General features: G+C 41.0%; 1 protein-coding gene across 1 annotated transcript in view; it reads right to left on the reverse strand.

The window, feature by feature from the left end:
* The window catches only part of ITIH2 (inter-alpha-trypsin inhibitor heavy chain 2), a 38,215-nt gene that overhangs the window by 485 nt on the left and 22,246 nt on the right, over positions 1 to 15,484 (reverse strand). Inside the window, exons 12-20 of the mRNA XM_046678196.1 lie at positions 14,544 to 14,725; positions 13,463 to 13,648; positions 12,945 to 13,084; positions 11,198 to 11,367; positions 9,033 to 9,170; positions 4,055 to 4,168; positions 3,436 to 3,634; positions 2,701 to 2,873; positions 1,350 to 1,461 (exon numbers count right to left, since the gene is read on the reverse strand). Of these exons, the coding sequence (XP_046534152.1) occupies positions 1,350 to 1,461; positions 2,701 to 2,873; positions 3,436 to 3,634; positions 4,055 to 4,168; positions 9,033 to 9,170; positions 11,198 to 11,367; positions 12,945 to 13,084; positions 13,463 to 13,648; positions 14,544 to 14,725 (1,414 nt within the window). The remainder of the gene's footprint in view (positions 1 to 1,349; positions 1,462 to 2,700; positions 2,874 to 3,435; positions 3,635 to 4,054; positions 4,169 to 9,032; positions 9,171 to 11,197; positions 11,368 to 12,944; positions 13,085 to 13,462; positions 13,649 to 14,543; positions 14,726 to 15,484) is intronic.

Below are 15,484 nucleotides of genomic sequence, written 5' to 3' on the forward strand. Positions count from 1 at the left end.
GGTGTTGGAAGGGCAGAGAGTAAGGAGTGTGTCCTTAGATAATTCAAATAACCCTTATAGAGATTGACCAATGTGGACTTTTCCAGCAAGGTAAAGAGTGCAAATTAACTTTCAAGTGAAAAGAAGGTGCAAACAGACTCCAATGTGTTGGGGCTATCCTCACGTGTTACCCACAGAATGAATCTGAGACGCCTCTCACCTTCACTGTATGAGTGAGTAGTCTTTCTAAGGGCAATGCCAGCTGTTTCTGAGAAATTCACGTCTTTCATTTAAAGGATACAGAAGGTAATGATTTGAAAAGTCACATGCCCTATTGCCATTAATGAGCTCTAAAATGTATATAATTGTGCATGGCCCACAAGTTGACTTGGTTCCAGTCAGGCACCATGAGATGCTTGCAGTAGATAAAATTGAGACCCAACATTTACCCTTTGTCATTAGAGTGTAGTAGCTGGGCCTTTACCAATCTCAGATAACACTATTACTATTATTAACTGCGCTCACCATTTCTTCTATAAAACACGCTTACTGATACCCATTGGTAACTCATTGATCTCCAGTTGAATGATATACTAAGAGTCCATTGTTTTGACTCACAAATCTGTTTTTGTGGTGGTATTTATTATTGTAATTTTATGGTTTAATAATTATTGTTAATTTATGGTTTAATTAAGTTTGTGGAAGCCAATGACACGTGCGTGCAAAAAGAGTCATTTCTCAGAAAGTAAGGTTGGCTGCTTTGTAAAAACCCTTAAAGGTAAAAAAAAAGCTTTAAAACGATGCTAAATTAGGCATGGGTGAGACAACTGTAAAAGACTGGGACAAATTTAAAAGATTTATAACAATTTTACACTCAGAATGCTTCACACGTATCTAAGTTCTTACTTCAAAACGAAGCATACGGATATGGTTTGTGTAAGAAAAGCTACACAAAAATGCATTCACTAGATACAAACTCAAAAAGAAGACTCTACCTTGCATAAAATATACATTCTTTCTCTAGTGCTATGGCACGTATGTATTTTTATGATTTCCTCCTTTAATCAGGTTTTTCAATTATCCAACTTGTGACCACAGGGCTTCTAATGTATGAAGGTGAGAACAATAGATTAATTAATCTTGGCATTTTATGGTACATACTTATCTATCTAGTCATTATTTGCACTTAAGACAGACTGTCTGCAACGTCCTTATGCAAATGTTGTGTGCCTATTACTGATGAATTGTTTAGTTTGACATAGGTAAAGCTTAAAACAGCTTTTCTTGCTCTTCCATTTTGTTGTGTGAGTCCAACCCTAGTCGGAGCCCTTTTCATTACTGTCATTTCTATTGTGGCATCCAAGGCCTACCTGGTGACAATCAGCTTATGTCCTTTCACCTCCATGCTTGCCTCTGGCTTCTTGAGGTCCTTTCCAAGTCGCTCATTGAAGATGTGTATCTTTGGCTCATTCATGAACTGGCCTAAGGAAACAATGTCCAGACACTGATTTACTTGTGGTCCCGGCATCAATAAAAACACAGGCTCCTCACTTGATCCAAACTGCATTTTGGTCCTCCCTCCAGAATTTCTAGAGAAGGACATATTGGGAGGAAAAGAGAGCAGCAGTGGGAGCGAGGGGGTCCTTCTTGAGAGAAAATCTGTGCTGCTCACCCCACAGTCATGTACAGAAAAGGCTGACCTACTGGACCAAGAGGAAAATCGAACTCCCTGATGGCAGGGGGCAAAGGTCAGCACCTGAGAGCATAGCTCAAATCCTAGAAACAAAGCTTGTGATGTCATACGCTTAAATTGGAACCAGTCTTTAAAAAGTGGGGAAAGTTGACTTAGATATCCTGCTTATTATCACTGACTTCCTAAAACAGGTCACCTCACCTCAGTTAGGAAAAATATCTTCAGCATAAAACATAAAATTTACCCGTCCCGTCTCTTAAATTGCCCAGTTTGTGATGATGAAATCCGGGTTCAGGGAAAACCCCGTCTGGAACAGCAGATGGTCCTGGCCATGGCATTACTGAATCACCCCACACTGCTATGTTGTGTGTATTAATCATGTTTTTTATTTTCTGTATATTATGATGTTTTGACATTTTAAAAACCTTGTCTGGCTGGGGAGAGACTGTCCCTCCCAGGGCTAGCCAATTCTGCAAGATAGCAAAGGACTCAGCCAGGAGCATGTCTTTGATGTACAAACTAACCAACCCAGATGAAGACCTCCATCTGGCCCATACAACCCAGAAGAAACATTCCAGGGCCAGGGACCAGGCCACTAGAGACCGCCCTATAACCCAAAGCCCGTGGGCATTATGCAAACCAGCCAACCCTAAGCTATTTACGCTGCTCTGCCATGTCTTTCCCATGGAAACCCCAAGAAAGGCTCTGGCCTAAACCTGTAGCTTCCTCCTGCTTCTGCTTCCTGACCCAAACCTGGCCTTCCTCCTGTGGTCCTGCGTGGTGAGCCACACCTCTTGTTTCTAGAGGAAACTGAGACTAACAGTAAAATCTTCTTTCAATGCCATTGACCTCTTTGAGTCGTCACTCAGCCACCTTTATAAATTAAGACCCGGGCACAGAATATGGGTCCTCCCTGTGCTCTTGAGTGCACACCTGTCACATTCCAAAGTTCTAACCGCTGCCATCCAAAGTTGCTCAAGACCATGAGAGTGGTCCCACGCTTGTCAGATGGTTGATTGACACTTTACCTATTAGTCCATGTACATTGGGCGAAAATTTGTTTGTGGGGGGAATGTAGATCCCCAAAAAGTCTACGTTGATTGGATGCTTCTTCCAAACGCGATGAAGTAAGACAGAGAAGGACATCTTTTTATCCAGGGTGACAGTCACAGTTTTCTCTTTCTTCACTGAGACAAGCACCCTAGTACAAAAGTGGAAATGGAATTAACCATTCCAGAACAGACTCTTTTCAGAAAGTCATTCCTCTTGCCTCACGTATGAACTCTCCATTCCTCCCAACACAGCCCCACTATTTTTCCAAGAGCTTTACAACGTTTTTGCTATAGAATGTGGTTGTTTTAACTCCCAGCTCTAAAATCGGTCAAATTGTATGTTTGTATGTAAACAAGATATGCTAATGAGAAGATATGACACATGACACAATCATAGTGTTTCTGAGCACACTGACACAGAACGGGCTGTGGATTTTGGTTGATGGATTTATTTACTTACCTGACACATAGTTATGCAGTCTTTCCTATATGACCAGCCTTATGTCAGTGCTGAGACACACACTGACCACAAAACGTGGACTCTGCCTCTAGGAAGAGGGGAGTGGGTAACAGAAGTGCTTCTGGACCTTGACTTCTTCAGATTCGAACTGACGACTTTAAATTCTATGTTTATGTCATGGATGCCTGGATTTATTTATGTAGTCACGCATCAAGGACAGCCTCGAATTCAGCTCTAATAACAATACTTGCCTTTGATTAATGACACGAGCGGTGTCAGCCCAGGACAAGGTGGACGCACGAGAGCCCCAGCTCAGGGTGATGGTCTCAGTGCTGATTTCTATTTTCATATCCTCGCTTTGGAAATAAAATCCCAGTTTCCCAAAATAGGTGCTTAGTTTTTCATTCTTGGGCTTCTTGGCACCAATGAGCTGTCCATTGACCAAAATCCCTACAGAAAAAAAATGGTTTTTTCTCTCTCATGTGCCATTGTTTTGCACGTGTGCAAATAATTCAAATAATGCAAAAATTCAAATTTATAAAACTTTACAATATGGGAAAAGTATCTTTTTTTTGCTTCAAGATCTACCAACATTTTATTCCTTCCTAACCCTCACTATAACTGTGTTTTATTGTAGTTTAAATTAATTATATCGTAAGTCTTGCTAGTTCATACTCATACTCAGAATGTTTTATCTGTAATATTTAAAACACTTAGGAATATGTTTATAATTCATCTTTTACTAATTGTTGGCAGTTGAAAAATATGGGACTTCTAGTAAGGTGGGAAAGAAAGAAATCCCAGGTAGTAGCAGCGAAGCGCAACAATGATCTAATCGTCTAATTCAAAAACAATATCTTTTTCTTTTACCTGATTCTGGATCAGAAACAAGACTGAGGATTTTTCCAGGTTCTGAGTCAATATTGAAACAAATATTCTCTTGGCTTTTGGGCAGGTAAATGATGAAGTGTGGGTCGTTTTCAACTGGAAAATAGACAAAGAAAATGAAAACAAAATCATGGAAAGGAAGATGATTTTGAACAGTAGTTTATTCCTGAGCATGTTTAATTTAACAAGAACAAACATTTATTGGGCTTCTCCTCCATACTAGGTACTGTTCCAGACACTGGGGGCCCGGCGGTCCGAGTCCATTGTCCCTTCCTCATGGAGCTCCCATCAGAGCTTTACGTTGTTTTACAAATATGGTGGACATTTATTCTGTAGCTATCACATATGTACCAGGCTAGAGAAAAATGAAAAAGAAAGATGCAGGAATAAGAAACATATATATACACACACTATATACACATATATATATATAATATATGTGCATATATATATACAGTGAATGTGTGTATAGATAGATAAAAAGATACCTATTTTTTAAGTAGCCATACACAGTGCATAAAAATAAAGGAGACATAATCTTACTTGTTGGTATACAGATTAGTATTAATCAATTCCAAGAGCAATGAAGGATCAAGCTACTCCCAAGAGAGTGCTCCTTTGTTACTGGACACTGCTATTCTGGCTGATCTTTTTGTTTGTTGGTTGGTTTAACCATTCATCAAATATTTGGTGAGAAAAAAAACTGTGTCCAAAACACTGAATTAGCAATGTTGGGTGTTGCTATAAATGTCGTGTTTTGTACCTTCAAGAAACTAACAATTGACTGAAGGAGCGACAAAAATTTTGTCCTTGACAGAACTCTACTCAGGCTCCCCTGAAATTTTCAACTAGGCATGGCTTTTGGACTTGCATTCATCTCTGCATTGTCCAATTTTATCAAGAATCCCGGTAAGTCAGTTCAACCAGAAGCCCCGACTCTCGATATCTGATTGGGTTCCTCATCCCAACCATCCTCCAGATGACAACTGATCCCCTGGCCTGCCTTCAGCGAGAATCCTGTTAGGTCAGGCTAGCCAGAACCCTCACCCCTGATGTTTCCTCTTAGTAATTTCCACCCACTGACTCCACCCTGCTCCTTGTCTATGAACTCTTGCTTTCCCACGCTGTGTTCAGAGTGAGTCCAATCTCTCTCCCCCACGGCAAGACCCCATTGCAGGGGTCCCTACACCCATCATGATGGCCCCTTTGAATCAAGTCTTCCTTACTGTGCTTTAACGAGTGTCATGAATAATTATTTTCTTTAAGAGAACATTATTTTTTCTTTAATGGAGGAGGCATATCCGCTAATATAAGATGGAAGGAAGTAAATGATACAAAAACAGCCCAAGTACCTTGCTCTGAGGATGGAGTGGAAAGGATGATCGACTCCTCCATGGGGGAGGTTGAGAAAGGCCTTATAAAGGAGTGGGCTTTTGAAGTAAGTCTTGAAGGTAGGAGAAGAGGGGAAGACAAAGACACAGGAGAGAGATGTTTTATTCTGAGTGGACAGAAGGAGGAAAGGCATGGAATACTTCCATCACAAGTTGATGATCTGTTTAGAAAGTAACTCAACGTGACTAGAGGCTAGGTTCTTGAAGAATGGAGAAAAAAGATAAGACTGAAAATGTAGGTCCTCCAGACGATGGAACACCATGCTAAAGAATGGACATTTATTCTGTTGGACTATTTTTGAGAATAAAGGCGACAGGATTTGACCCCCGTTTTAGGAAAATCACTGATCTTAAGTATTGGAAAGCAGACATAGGAAGATGATTTAGCAGCTAAAGCAGCAGTAACCCAGGCAAGAAATGTTAAATTCAAGAACTAGGATCGTGAATGGGATTGGCAAGAGAGGGAAAATTCAAGAGACATCTGGTAGAATCCACAATATCTGTAACTAAATGGAAAAGAACAACTTAGCACTTCCAGGCTTCTAGCCTGAGACATTAAGGGAATTGAAGAGGAAGGATTGACTTGAAATGACTGCAGTGGTTGGGTTTTCTAAAATAAGAAGAGTAGGCTACTACCCATTGAGAGGTTGCTGTTTTCTAGATATTCTCGCAAAGCTCCTTGCCAATGTTAACTCAGTTCATGTTCACCGTATCCCTGCAGAGGACAGGTGACCTGCCCTGGTCACATCACAGAGTTAGTGGGTGACAGAGTTATGGCTCAAAGCCACACTGTCTGATTACAAGCCCATTTTCCCTACCACTCTGAAGTGCTCATTCCTTTCCAAGTGTGTGTTTTGGAACTTGAGATCGAGGCTACACTAATCCAGAGCAGGAACAAAATCTTGTACTTCTTTACACCCCTCACACACCCAAGCTCATGCTGTGTAGTCAATATACTCGGTTGATTGATTTTCTGTTGGGGCTGGGCACTAGAGGGCATTGTTAAAACACAGAACAAAGGGTCTCAACTCTTTTTTTTGTTTGTTTTTTTTAATTAAGAAGTCATTTTATTATGATAGTCTCGTCCTTCCTCTACATAAATATGGTGGTTTGAAATATTTCCTTTGAAGGAGATTGCTTTTATTAAAGATGATGATTGGCTTTGCCATTTTAATTAACCCCAACTCTGCCAATCAAACCTTCTGATGAGCAACAATGAATCCGTGCGGCCATGTTGAGTGGCTCTAATTCTAGGCAACAGCAATGAGACATCATGTTCAAGTCAGTCTGTGCAGCTTTAACTTCTGATTAGGGTGAAAGTAGATTGAGGCCGCCCATGACTAACTTCATGGATTCCTAAGGACCTGGGGTTTATGGGCATAAAACTAGCCAGTGTTTGATGAGCTTCTGCTAGGAAACAGGAACTTACTTTACAACCACCTGCCAGGGAGGTATTATCATCCCCATCTTATGGGTGGGCTCACTGAGACCTAACGAGGTTTCAGTGTCTGGCCCAAGGTCACATGGGCAGAATTTGACTCCAGAACATTCTACTCCCAAGACCTCATCCTCTTTGCTACATCATACAGGAGAGATTATAAATTTGGAGGAAGCACTGCATTCTTACTAAAGGAAGATGCTTAAACATAAATTAACTTTATCTTTCCATTTTTCTACAGAAGTTTTATTTTGCAAACAGTTTAAGCGGCTCGCTCGCTGTCATTACAGTTACCTCTTGCTCTTAGAAGCCACTCATTGGAAAGGCATGGTAAATACAGCTATTGTTCAAGCACAATAATCTCCCACATAGATTCCTCCTCGTACGTGCAGCTGGATGAGATTGCCACTTCTCATGAATGTTAAACACAGAGTCCTCCATGAGCTCAGCGTCAGAGGTGATGCGGTGTGAGAGGAGAGGGGCGGCTCTGGGAAGCATTACCAGTAATGAGAGAGTAAGGAAGCAAATGGCTTTTGGCCATGAATAATAATTTTGGAGATGAGCCAGGGGTGAGAAGAAATCACTTTCAGTGTCCACTCCAAGTCCCTGCTCCGTTTTCTCTGCTGTAATACGATGTTTGGTGAGTGGTGGGAATACATGAGAGATTGGTTCTGAGGATTTCTGGAGGGAAGAGTCTATATTCCAGGCAGAAAATCTGCACATTTCTAGGACATCAGGAGCTATTCTGATATTTAAATTTCAAACAACCCAAGTTAAGCTGGTATTGTGGACCTTCTGATAGGGAGAGGGATGTGCTCTCTCTTTGAACATTGAAATTTACTCCCTTCTAATAAAAAGGAAAGAAAACAAAGCAAAATATGCACTGGCTTTCTACAGAGGTCTAGCTAACTGGGCAGCTGTAATCTCTTTCGGCGAAAGGCAGCAATACAAGACCAGGAACGGGAGAGGAGACTCTCTCTGAGCTCCCCCAGGCAGCTCCTCTCTCACTGGTTGAGACAGGAGACTCTGGAGAGGTTGACGTTGGGAAAGCAAAGAAATCTGCACAAGGAAGCTGCAGTGTCTAAGCTCTCATAAGGAAGCGCGTTTTCCAACTTTCAGAGGATCACATCTACCACTCGTACTTCCCAATGAAATCATTTGTAGAAAGGTTTTTCTAAGATAGTAAAACTAGGATTTTTTATACACTATGCAAAACAAACAAACAAACAAAGGAACAACTTCACAAAATAACATGTAGCTATACAGGAAACATTAACCTTTTTTTAACATTCATGTATTTGTGTTGACAAAATTTATAGTTCCTAGTCTTTAATAATAACATCTACTTATTGAAGGGCTATCATGGGCTAGCCCTTTAAAGATGGTTTCACATTTAATCAATAACCTAGCTATGTAAATACCCTTATGCCTACTTTCACTACGAAGGAAGTGAAGTGTGGACACATGGAGTAACTTGCTCAAGTTCACACAGGTGGTGTGAACAACCTCTAAAGAGGATGTTCTTTCCATTGACACTTTGTCGGTGTTCCCTGCATGAGAGGAGCATCTCTCTCATTCCAGAAGGTTCACCTCATACAGCTGGAAACAGAGTGCTATGGACTGACTTGTCCCTCCAAGTTCATAAGTTGGAGCCCTAACTACCAACATGATGTTAATTGGAGATGGGGCCTCTGGGAGGAAATTAGGGTTAGATGAGGTGGGGCTCCCATGATGCAATTACTGCCTTTCTAAGAAAGGACACCAGAGAACTTGCCCTCTTTCTCTCTCCCCTTGTGTGCACACAAAAAAGAAGCCGTGTGAACCTACAGCAAAATGGCGGCCTCTTACAAGCCAAGAAAAAAATATACCTTGCTGGCACCTTGATCTTGGACTTCCAGCGTCCGGAACTATCAGAAATAAATTTCTGAGGTTTAAGCCACGAAGACTGTGGTAGTTTGTTACGGCAGCTCAAGCTGACTAACACAGGGAGCTATCTTTGAATGAAAGGCAACGGTGCCCAGAAAAGTCACCTAGCTTCCCAGAGCACAGTGATTTTACTAGCATATATAAATAAATGAGCTCTACAGATTATGATCCAACTGAGATGTGGGAAGTGTTGAAGTTCTTTTACCTCTCATCACATGTGGAGGAGGAGTTGACTCCAGCACTTGAGCTCCTTTCACAGGCAATGGGATCATTGGCGTTGGTGAAGGGTTGACCCAAGATGGGATGGAACCTGGAGCAACTTTGCTGCCATAATACAGGGCACCTGTGTAAAAAAATCTGTATCCATTAGTTCCCAGGTGTACTTTTCTAGGGAAGTTGCCTACAATTGCAAGAATCTGTTTCATGCACACCCAGGAGGTTCTCAGCTAAGGTTTTCTACCCCTGTTTTTATTCCAGAGTCCTCGCTCTTCTGGCTCCTTCTATCGTCATGCTGTAGAGTTCTCTGCAGAGTCTGGGACCGGGGCTAGGGGCTGCAGCCAGAGGAACTGCCCTGTAGAGATCGCGGAAGGTTCTGGTGCCTTCAGCATAGGCTGGGGAGATAATGTCCAGTCCAGCTTCTGGAGAAGTCCTGGCTTACAGTCAGCATCTTCCCCGATCTGTTCTTCTTTACTCATCAAACAACAATCTGAACAATTTAGTTTCCCAAAGAGGTTCCTCTACTTATTACAAAAAGTTCATTTTGTATTCTGATATGCAGTCAGTCTTCCATTCTTTGAGGAACAAATGCCTGTTCACCTAGGCATTTTATCTAGGTGATATAAAATCCCCTGTAAATGCCAGTTTATCGAGGGTGAGTTTCCCCTGGGTAAATTTAGCTGTGAAGCCCCAGGCTATCATAACTGGGATGGCAGAAGTCAGAGTTCCTTGAACCCTGGACCACTGCTGTAAAGTTGGCATCTCACTTGGATAAATAAACAAGGTCTTCTAAACTTTGGCACCTGCGCCCTTGGGCGTAGCTGGGGACTTTCCACAGGGTGCAGAGATCGTGGATCATTTTTAAAGCAATTTCTAGATTCTCAGCTTCCATATACACTGTCTCCTAAGAAATGCTCTTTCCCCTGGTTTACAGATGGGAGGCGTGCTCTTTCCCTGCCTGCCTTCACCAGAAACTTCCCCGGAACCCAAGGGTCCATTTGAAAATTGGTGTCGTGCCAAAAACCAGAACGACTCCAACGACTGGGAAGCACGTCCATTTGCAAGTCAGATAGTTTCCAATTCTTTGCTTTCAACAGAATGAGGGTAGGGACTGGACTGACATCTGATAGAGCATTAAAAACAATTTTTGAATACTAGATCTTGCCGAGAGCTTTGTCCTATAACTTCAAAGAAGATCAGGTAAGTGAGTGACGTTGCTATAACAAAGGTCTTTCTGTTCTCATCTACTTGTCAATGCTAACAAGTTTTGTCCAATTTATACCTTTAAAAAAGTTTTTAAGTACAATTAATGCTGAATCTTGTCTCTTTCCATCTATTAATAACACTTAGCCATAGATAAATGAGAAAACACTCTGCCACATTTTTCTCATTAACAGATGATTTCCAATAAAATTTTACCTCTTTTGTATATCAAAATTTATAATATATTTATATTATTTTGATCAATTGTCTACTCATAGTAATTTTAATAAAATAATACAGAAGAAAACTTGGAACACTCAGAATCTATGATCATAAGGAACTGAGAAAATTTAAATATGTAAACATATTTTTCTTGCAGAGAAGTATGATGATCAATAAAAGACTTTCAAGCCTAAAAACATATTATGTTAGGACAGAATTCTGCCAAGAAAGTGGAATGGAAATCCAAGTTCAACCAGAAAAAATATATAAAATTTCCAATAATTAAAATAGGATTTGTTCATCCATTTTTTTAATAGATCATGGTGAGCATCAGCTTAAGTATTCCATTTCATTGGCTACACTTAAGACAGTGATGCAAGAGTTTTATTTTAAAAGCTCAATATTTACAATATGCCAGAAGTTAAATTCGTTGCAATTATTTAAACAAGATGAAAAATTTCAAATCTTAATTTGAAAAATGGGTGAATGGGTACACAGGTTTTCAAAATTCCTTTGGGAGATATGTGAGCAAAAATGTTTGAAGACCACAGCAATAAGCTGTCCCCAAAGGAAACTGGGGGAAGAGTACAGGAAGAGCTCAGGGCACAGGAGACACCGACCTGGGAGCCAGAGGCAGGCTGGGCACGGAGAGCAGCAGAGGTCGGAGGACCCGGACGCAGGGTAAGAAAGCTGACCGGCCATATTTCTCCACCAGATAGAAACACTGACCTGAGCAGCAAGAATGATCCTGCGGAGGGGAGTCAGCCAGCATCCGCTCATCCCCGGCCTCGTTCTCAATCACCATTGAGGTAAGGGGCGTCACTATGTGGTGGTCCAGAGACATTTGCAGGATTGTTTTTGTAATTTTCCTTTTGGCAGCTGCTGTAGGAGCCAGGCTTCTGTATTCAGGAAAATAGAGACATTAAAGGACATCCCCACATGTAAGGCTGAGCTGAAGTTCGACAACCGCATCACTTCCGGGTTCAAGCAGGACCCTGCGGGCCAGAAGGTGAACTAAACTAACTGCCTTCATGAAGCTTACTATTTTATCTAGCTATGTAGGCCTAAGGAGTTTTTCTTAATAGACTTGATTTTTTCGTTAGAGCAGTTTTAGGTTCACAGCAAAACTGAGTGGAAAGTACAGAGATTTCCCATTTACCCCCTGCCCCTACACATGCACAGCCTCTGCCATTATCAACATCCCCCGCCACAGTGGGACATTTATTTCAATCCATGAACCTGCACTGACACGTCATAATCACCTTAAGCCCATAGTTGACATTAGGGTTCACTCTTGATGATGTACATTCTATGGGTTTGGACAAATGTATAATGACGCGTATCCATCATTATAGTGTCACACAGAGTAGTTTCACTGCCCTGAAAATCCTCTGTGCTCCACCTGTTCGTCTTTGCCACCCCCCTAACCCCAGGCAACCACTCATCTGTTTTTATATGGATTGTTTTTTAAAAATTAATATTTAATTTCTGCAGCAATGTGCTGTATCGCTTAAGTGCACCCAGGGTGCTTTTGTAAAAGGGCGAGGATAGCTCTCGCTTACTTCCAAGCCACAGCTACAACCCTGTGTCTGTCTTATGATCTTATTGACATCACAGATTTTCTCTGTGAGTCCAGTTATCCAACCACATTTCATTTTCCACAACCTAGTTCAGGTGACCGTGTTCCATCTTCCCGAGAACCCAACCGAATAGGCATGGGGCTCGGGGATGGTGATTTTCTTATCCAACACCCTCATGTAATTCTGATGCAGGTGGTCAAGACTCCTGCATAGTCTAGAAATACAGTTTTTTTATTGGCGAGTTTAAACGCAGGTCAGCTGAGAAGCCAGAGATGGAATAGATAACTATTAGGGTGCCCTTCGTTATGCAATTATATCATAATCACTTTACCATAAATTTCTCTTTGGACAACAACCTGTTTTTAAGGGTAAATGCAAATGAACTAGTGTTACCCCCCAGCATCATGGATGAACCTCACAGACATCATATTGAGTGAAGGAAGCCAGAAACAAAAGAAAATAGATCGTATCATTACACGAAATTTAGTCACAGACAAAACTCGTTGATGGTGACTGACATCCGGGTGGTGATTTCCACTGGAGGAGGGAGGTGGGTGTTGAGGGGAAGGAGAAGGGAACCTTCAGAGATGATGGACATGCTCTCTGTCTAGATCTGGGTGGTGACTACGTGGGTGATACGTATAAAACTTCACTCAACTGTACACAGAATTCATGCACTTCACACACTCTATGTATGTCACACCTCAACAAAAAAGAAAAAAGAGGGAACCCAGCTTTAGTTAAAGTGCTTGGAACCAGTGGAAATTAATAATCCAAACCCTGAGTTAATTTGCTGCCTTTCTTGGTGCCAATGTCTTTTTGTGTGTTACTTCAAATCGTCAGGGCAAACCTTTCACTTTTGCAAATGCCTGTGGGGCACATTCTTCACTCCTTACCGCTCAGCTAGAAGTTGGTTGATTGTCAGATAGGCCCACAATTTCTTGGTGAAATCAGGATCTGCATGCTTGTCTTTTGATAGGAAATCCTCCAAGTCGTCCATTTCGGCCAGGGTTTCTAAGACTAACTCTGTGTTAGCCTGGACGATGGAAGGTTCAGTTGAAAAACACCAGGGAAGCAGAATTATAGTTAATTAGTCCACATTTTTTGTACCTACTGTGAGTGAATCAGGGTCCTATGCAATTTTAAGGGGAATGCAAAATAATTCAAAAGAATACAAAACAGGAAGTAAAAGCATACCTCTAGGGTTGGGTTTGAGTTTGGGATGAAAAAGCTGAGGATTTACACAGTAGTTGGGAAGATGGCATAGATCTTTTTCTGCTTTCTCTTTCACTTACTGCTTTTACTCCACGTGCAAGATTCTTGGAATATAGAGTGTTAGTCTCTTACTATACAAGATGGACCTTGTCCAAGGGATGAGTTAGTACTTTCAGAATAAGCAAATGAGCGAAAGTACCGAAGTCGCAGTGATAATGCCCTGTAATTGCTCCAATTTCTCAGGGTGAAATTTTCCTGCCACCACAATCTCCGAGCCTCCAAAATAGTTAGGGAAACTATTTTGAGTGACATCCGTTACTGACGTATGGGGATAGTTGAACTGAATGTTCCGGAGCAATGGAGTAGAGACCTGGTTGTAGAATTTCTACAAGTCATAAAAAAAAAAAAAAAAACAGAGAAATCGTTATTGTCATACCACTTTATAGGTCTAAAGCATTTTTCTCTGGGATTCTTCCAAAGCTTAGCAGATACCTCTTATTTTATTCTCACAAGATCTCTGTGGAAAGCTATGGGACAAGGAAAATTCTCATAACTATCAGACGAACTGAGACACAGAGAAGATAAAGATTTGTTAAGAGTATTACCATTGATTTAAGAGTCTAGTAATTTTTTTTTTTCTGTTACGACCAGCATGAAAAGCTGATGGACACTGAAAATCAGAAAAGTCAGCTGGGTTGATATTCCCAAATTAGAAACTTATCCCTTACGTGTCCCCAAGTTTCAGTGTGGTGCCTGCCTTCGATATATGGTATCTGGTACCGACAGGTGGGGTAAAGTACGTTCTTCTACATCTTTTTCTTGTCCATTTAGTCAAAATAAACGAGTAATTCATATCCTTCATATTTAAGGAAACTTACAGGCTATAGTTTGATCTGTGTTACATTATAAAAAGTTGATATCCAAGATGCCAATGCACTTGAAAGGGAAAACAGGAGGCCATGATGATGAGGAGGACCAATTGCTTGGCAGGAACGGAGAGCCGCAAGAAGCTCTGACAGTGTCTCCAAAGACTTGTTCAGGGAGGACGGAACTGCGCGCCCCTGGCCTCAGCCTCTCACCTCACTGCTAATGCTGATATGCAAGTAGGGTGGGGTGCATGAGAAAAGACTCGAACACCTTCCTGATTCATGCAGCTGAATATAGCGGAAATAATGACAATTTTCATTTAAATTCTGCTGTCTTCTTTTAGGCTTCAGATATTGCTAGTCGAATGATTTTGAGTGGAACAAAAAAAGATAAGAATAGGAGAAAAATGTTACCTTGAGCTGGGAAGAAGTGTCCTGGTTTCCATAAATCCTATGAGCAATTCCGCGGTTTTCATTGGATAGTCGCTTCAAAAAATCATAATCTACATCAAATCCTATCCCCAAGCTGAACAAGGAGATGTTGTCTTGGATGTTCTGCTTCACATTTTTCTGAATTTTTGACAACTTCAGTTCACCTGAAGTTGATGATGACAGAAAGGAAAGGAAGGAGGCAACGTTGTAAAATTTTTGAAAAATCCATGGAGGACAGCTTAGCAAAACTGGTCAAAATTAAAAATGCACTTACCCTTTGACCCAGCGACTCAACCAGGATTTTTTCTCACTGATGCACTCATGCATATTGAAACGCAGTGTGGGCAACAGTACATAGCAACATTACTGAGAATAGCAAAATGATGGGAAACACTCACACGTACACCAATAAGTGAGATTGGTTAAACTACGATCCTTTCACACTGTGAAATACTATGCAGTTATTAAAAAGATCAAGGTGACTCTTGATGTATTTATATTGACCGATCTCAAAGGCACAATTTTAAAGGGAAAAATCAATGTAAAAATTGGTATATGTAGGATGTATTTGTATATGTGCATGCATATATGTGTGTATGTATATATGTGCGTATATAGTCACATATATGTATATGTATGCATATACAGTAGACAGATATGCATAGAATATCTCTGGAAAGACACACAAGGAATTGGCAACCAGCAATCGCCTCCAGTGACAGGAACTGGATGGTTAAGGGACAGGAGTGAGAAGTAGGCTTAATTTTTTTACTATATTTCCTTTTCTTCCTAATGATTTTATTCTAAAGTTGAATTTCCAAAGTAATCTGATCCAAGGTGGAAAAAACACATTGAATCTACAACAAATACATAACCACGGTCGTTCTAGTCTCCCCATTAATAAAACGGTTGCTCTTCGTCTT

The sequence above is a fragment of the Equus quagga genome, chromosome 12 (genome assembly GCF_021613505.1).
Source record: "Equus quagga isolate Etosha38 chromosome 12, UCLA_HA_Equagga_1.0, whole genome shotgun sequence".
NCBI lineage: Eukaryota > Metazoa > Chordata > Mammalia > Perissodactyla > Equidae > Equus > Equus quagga.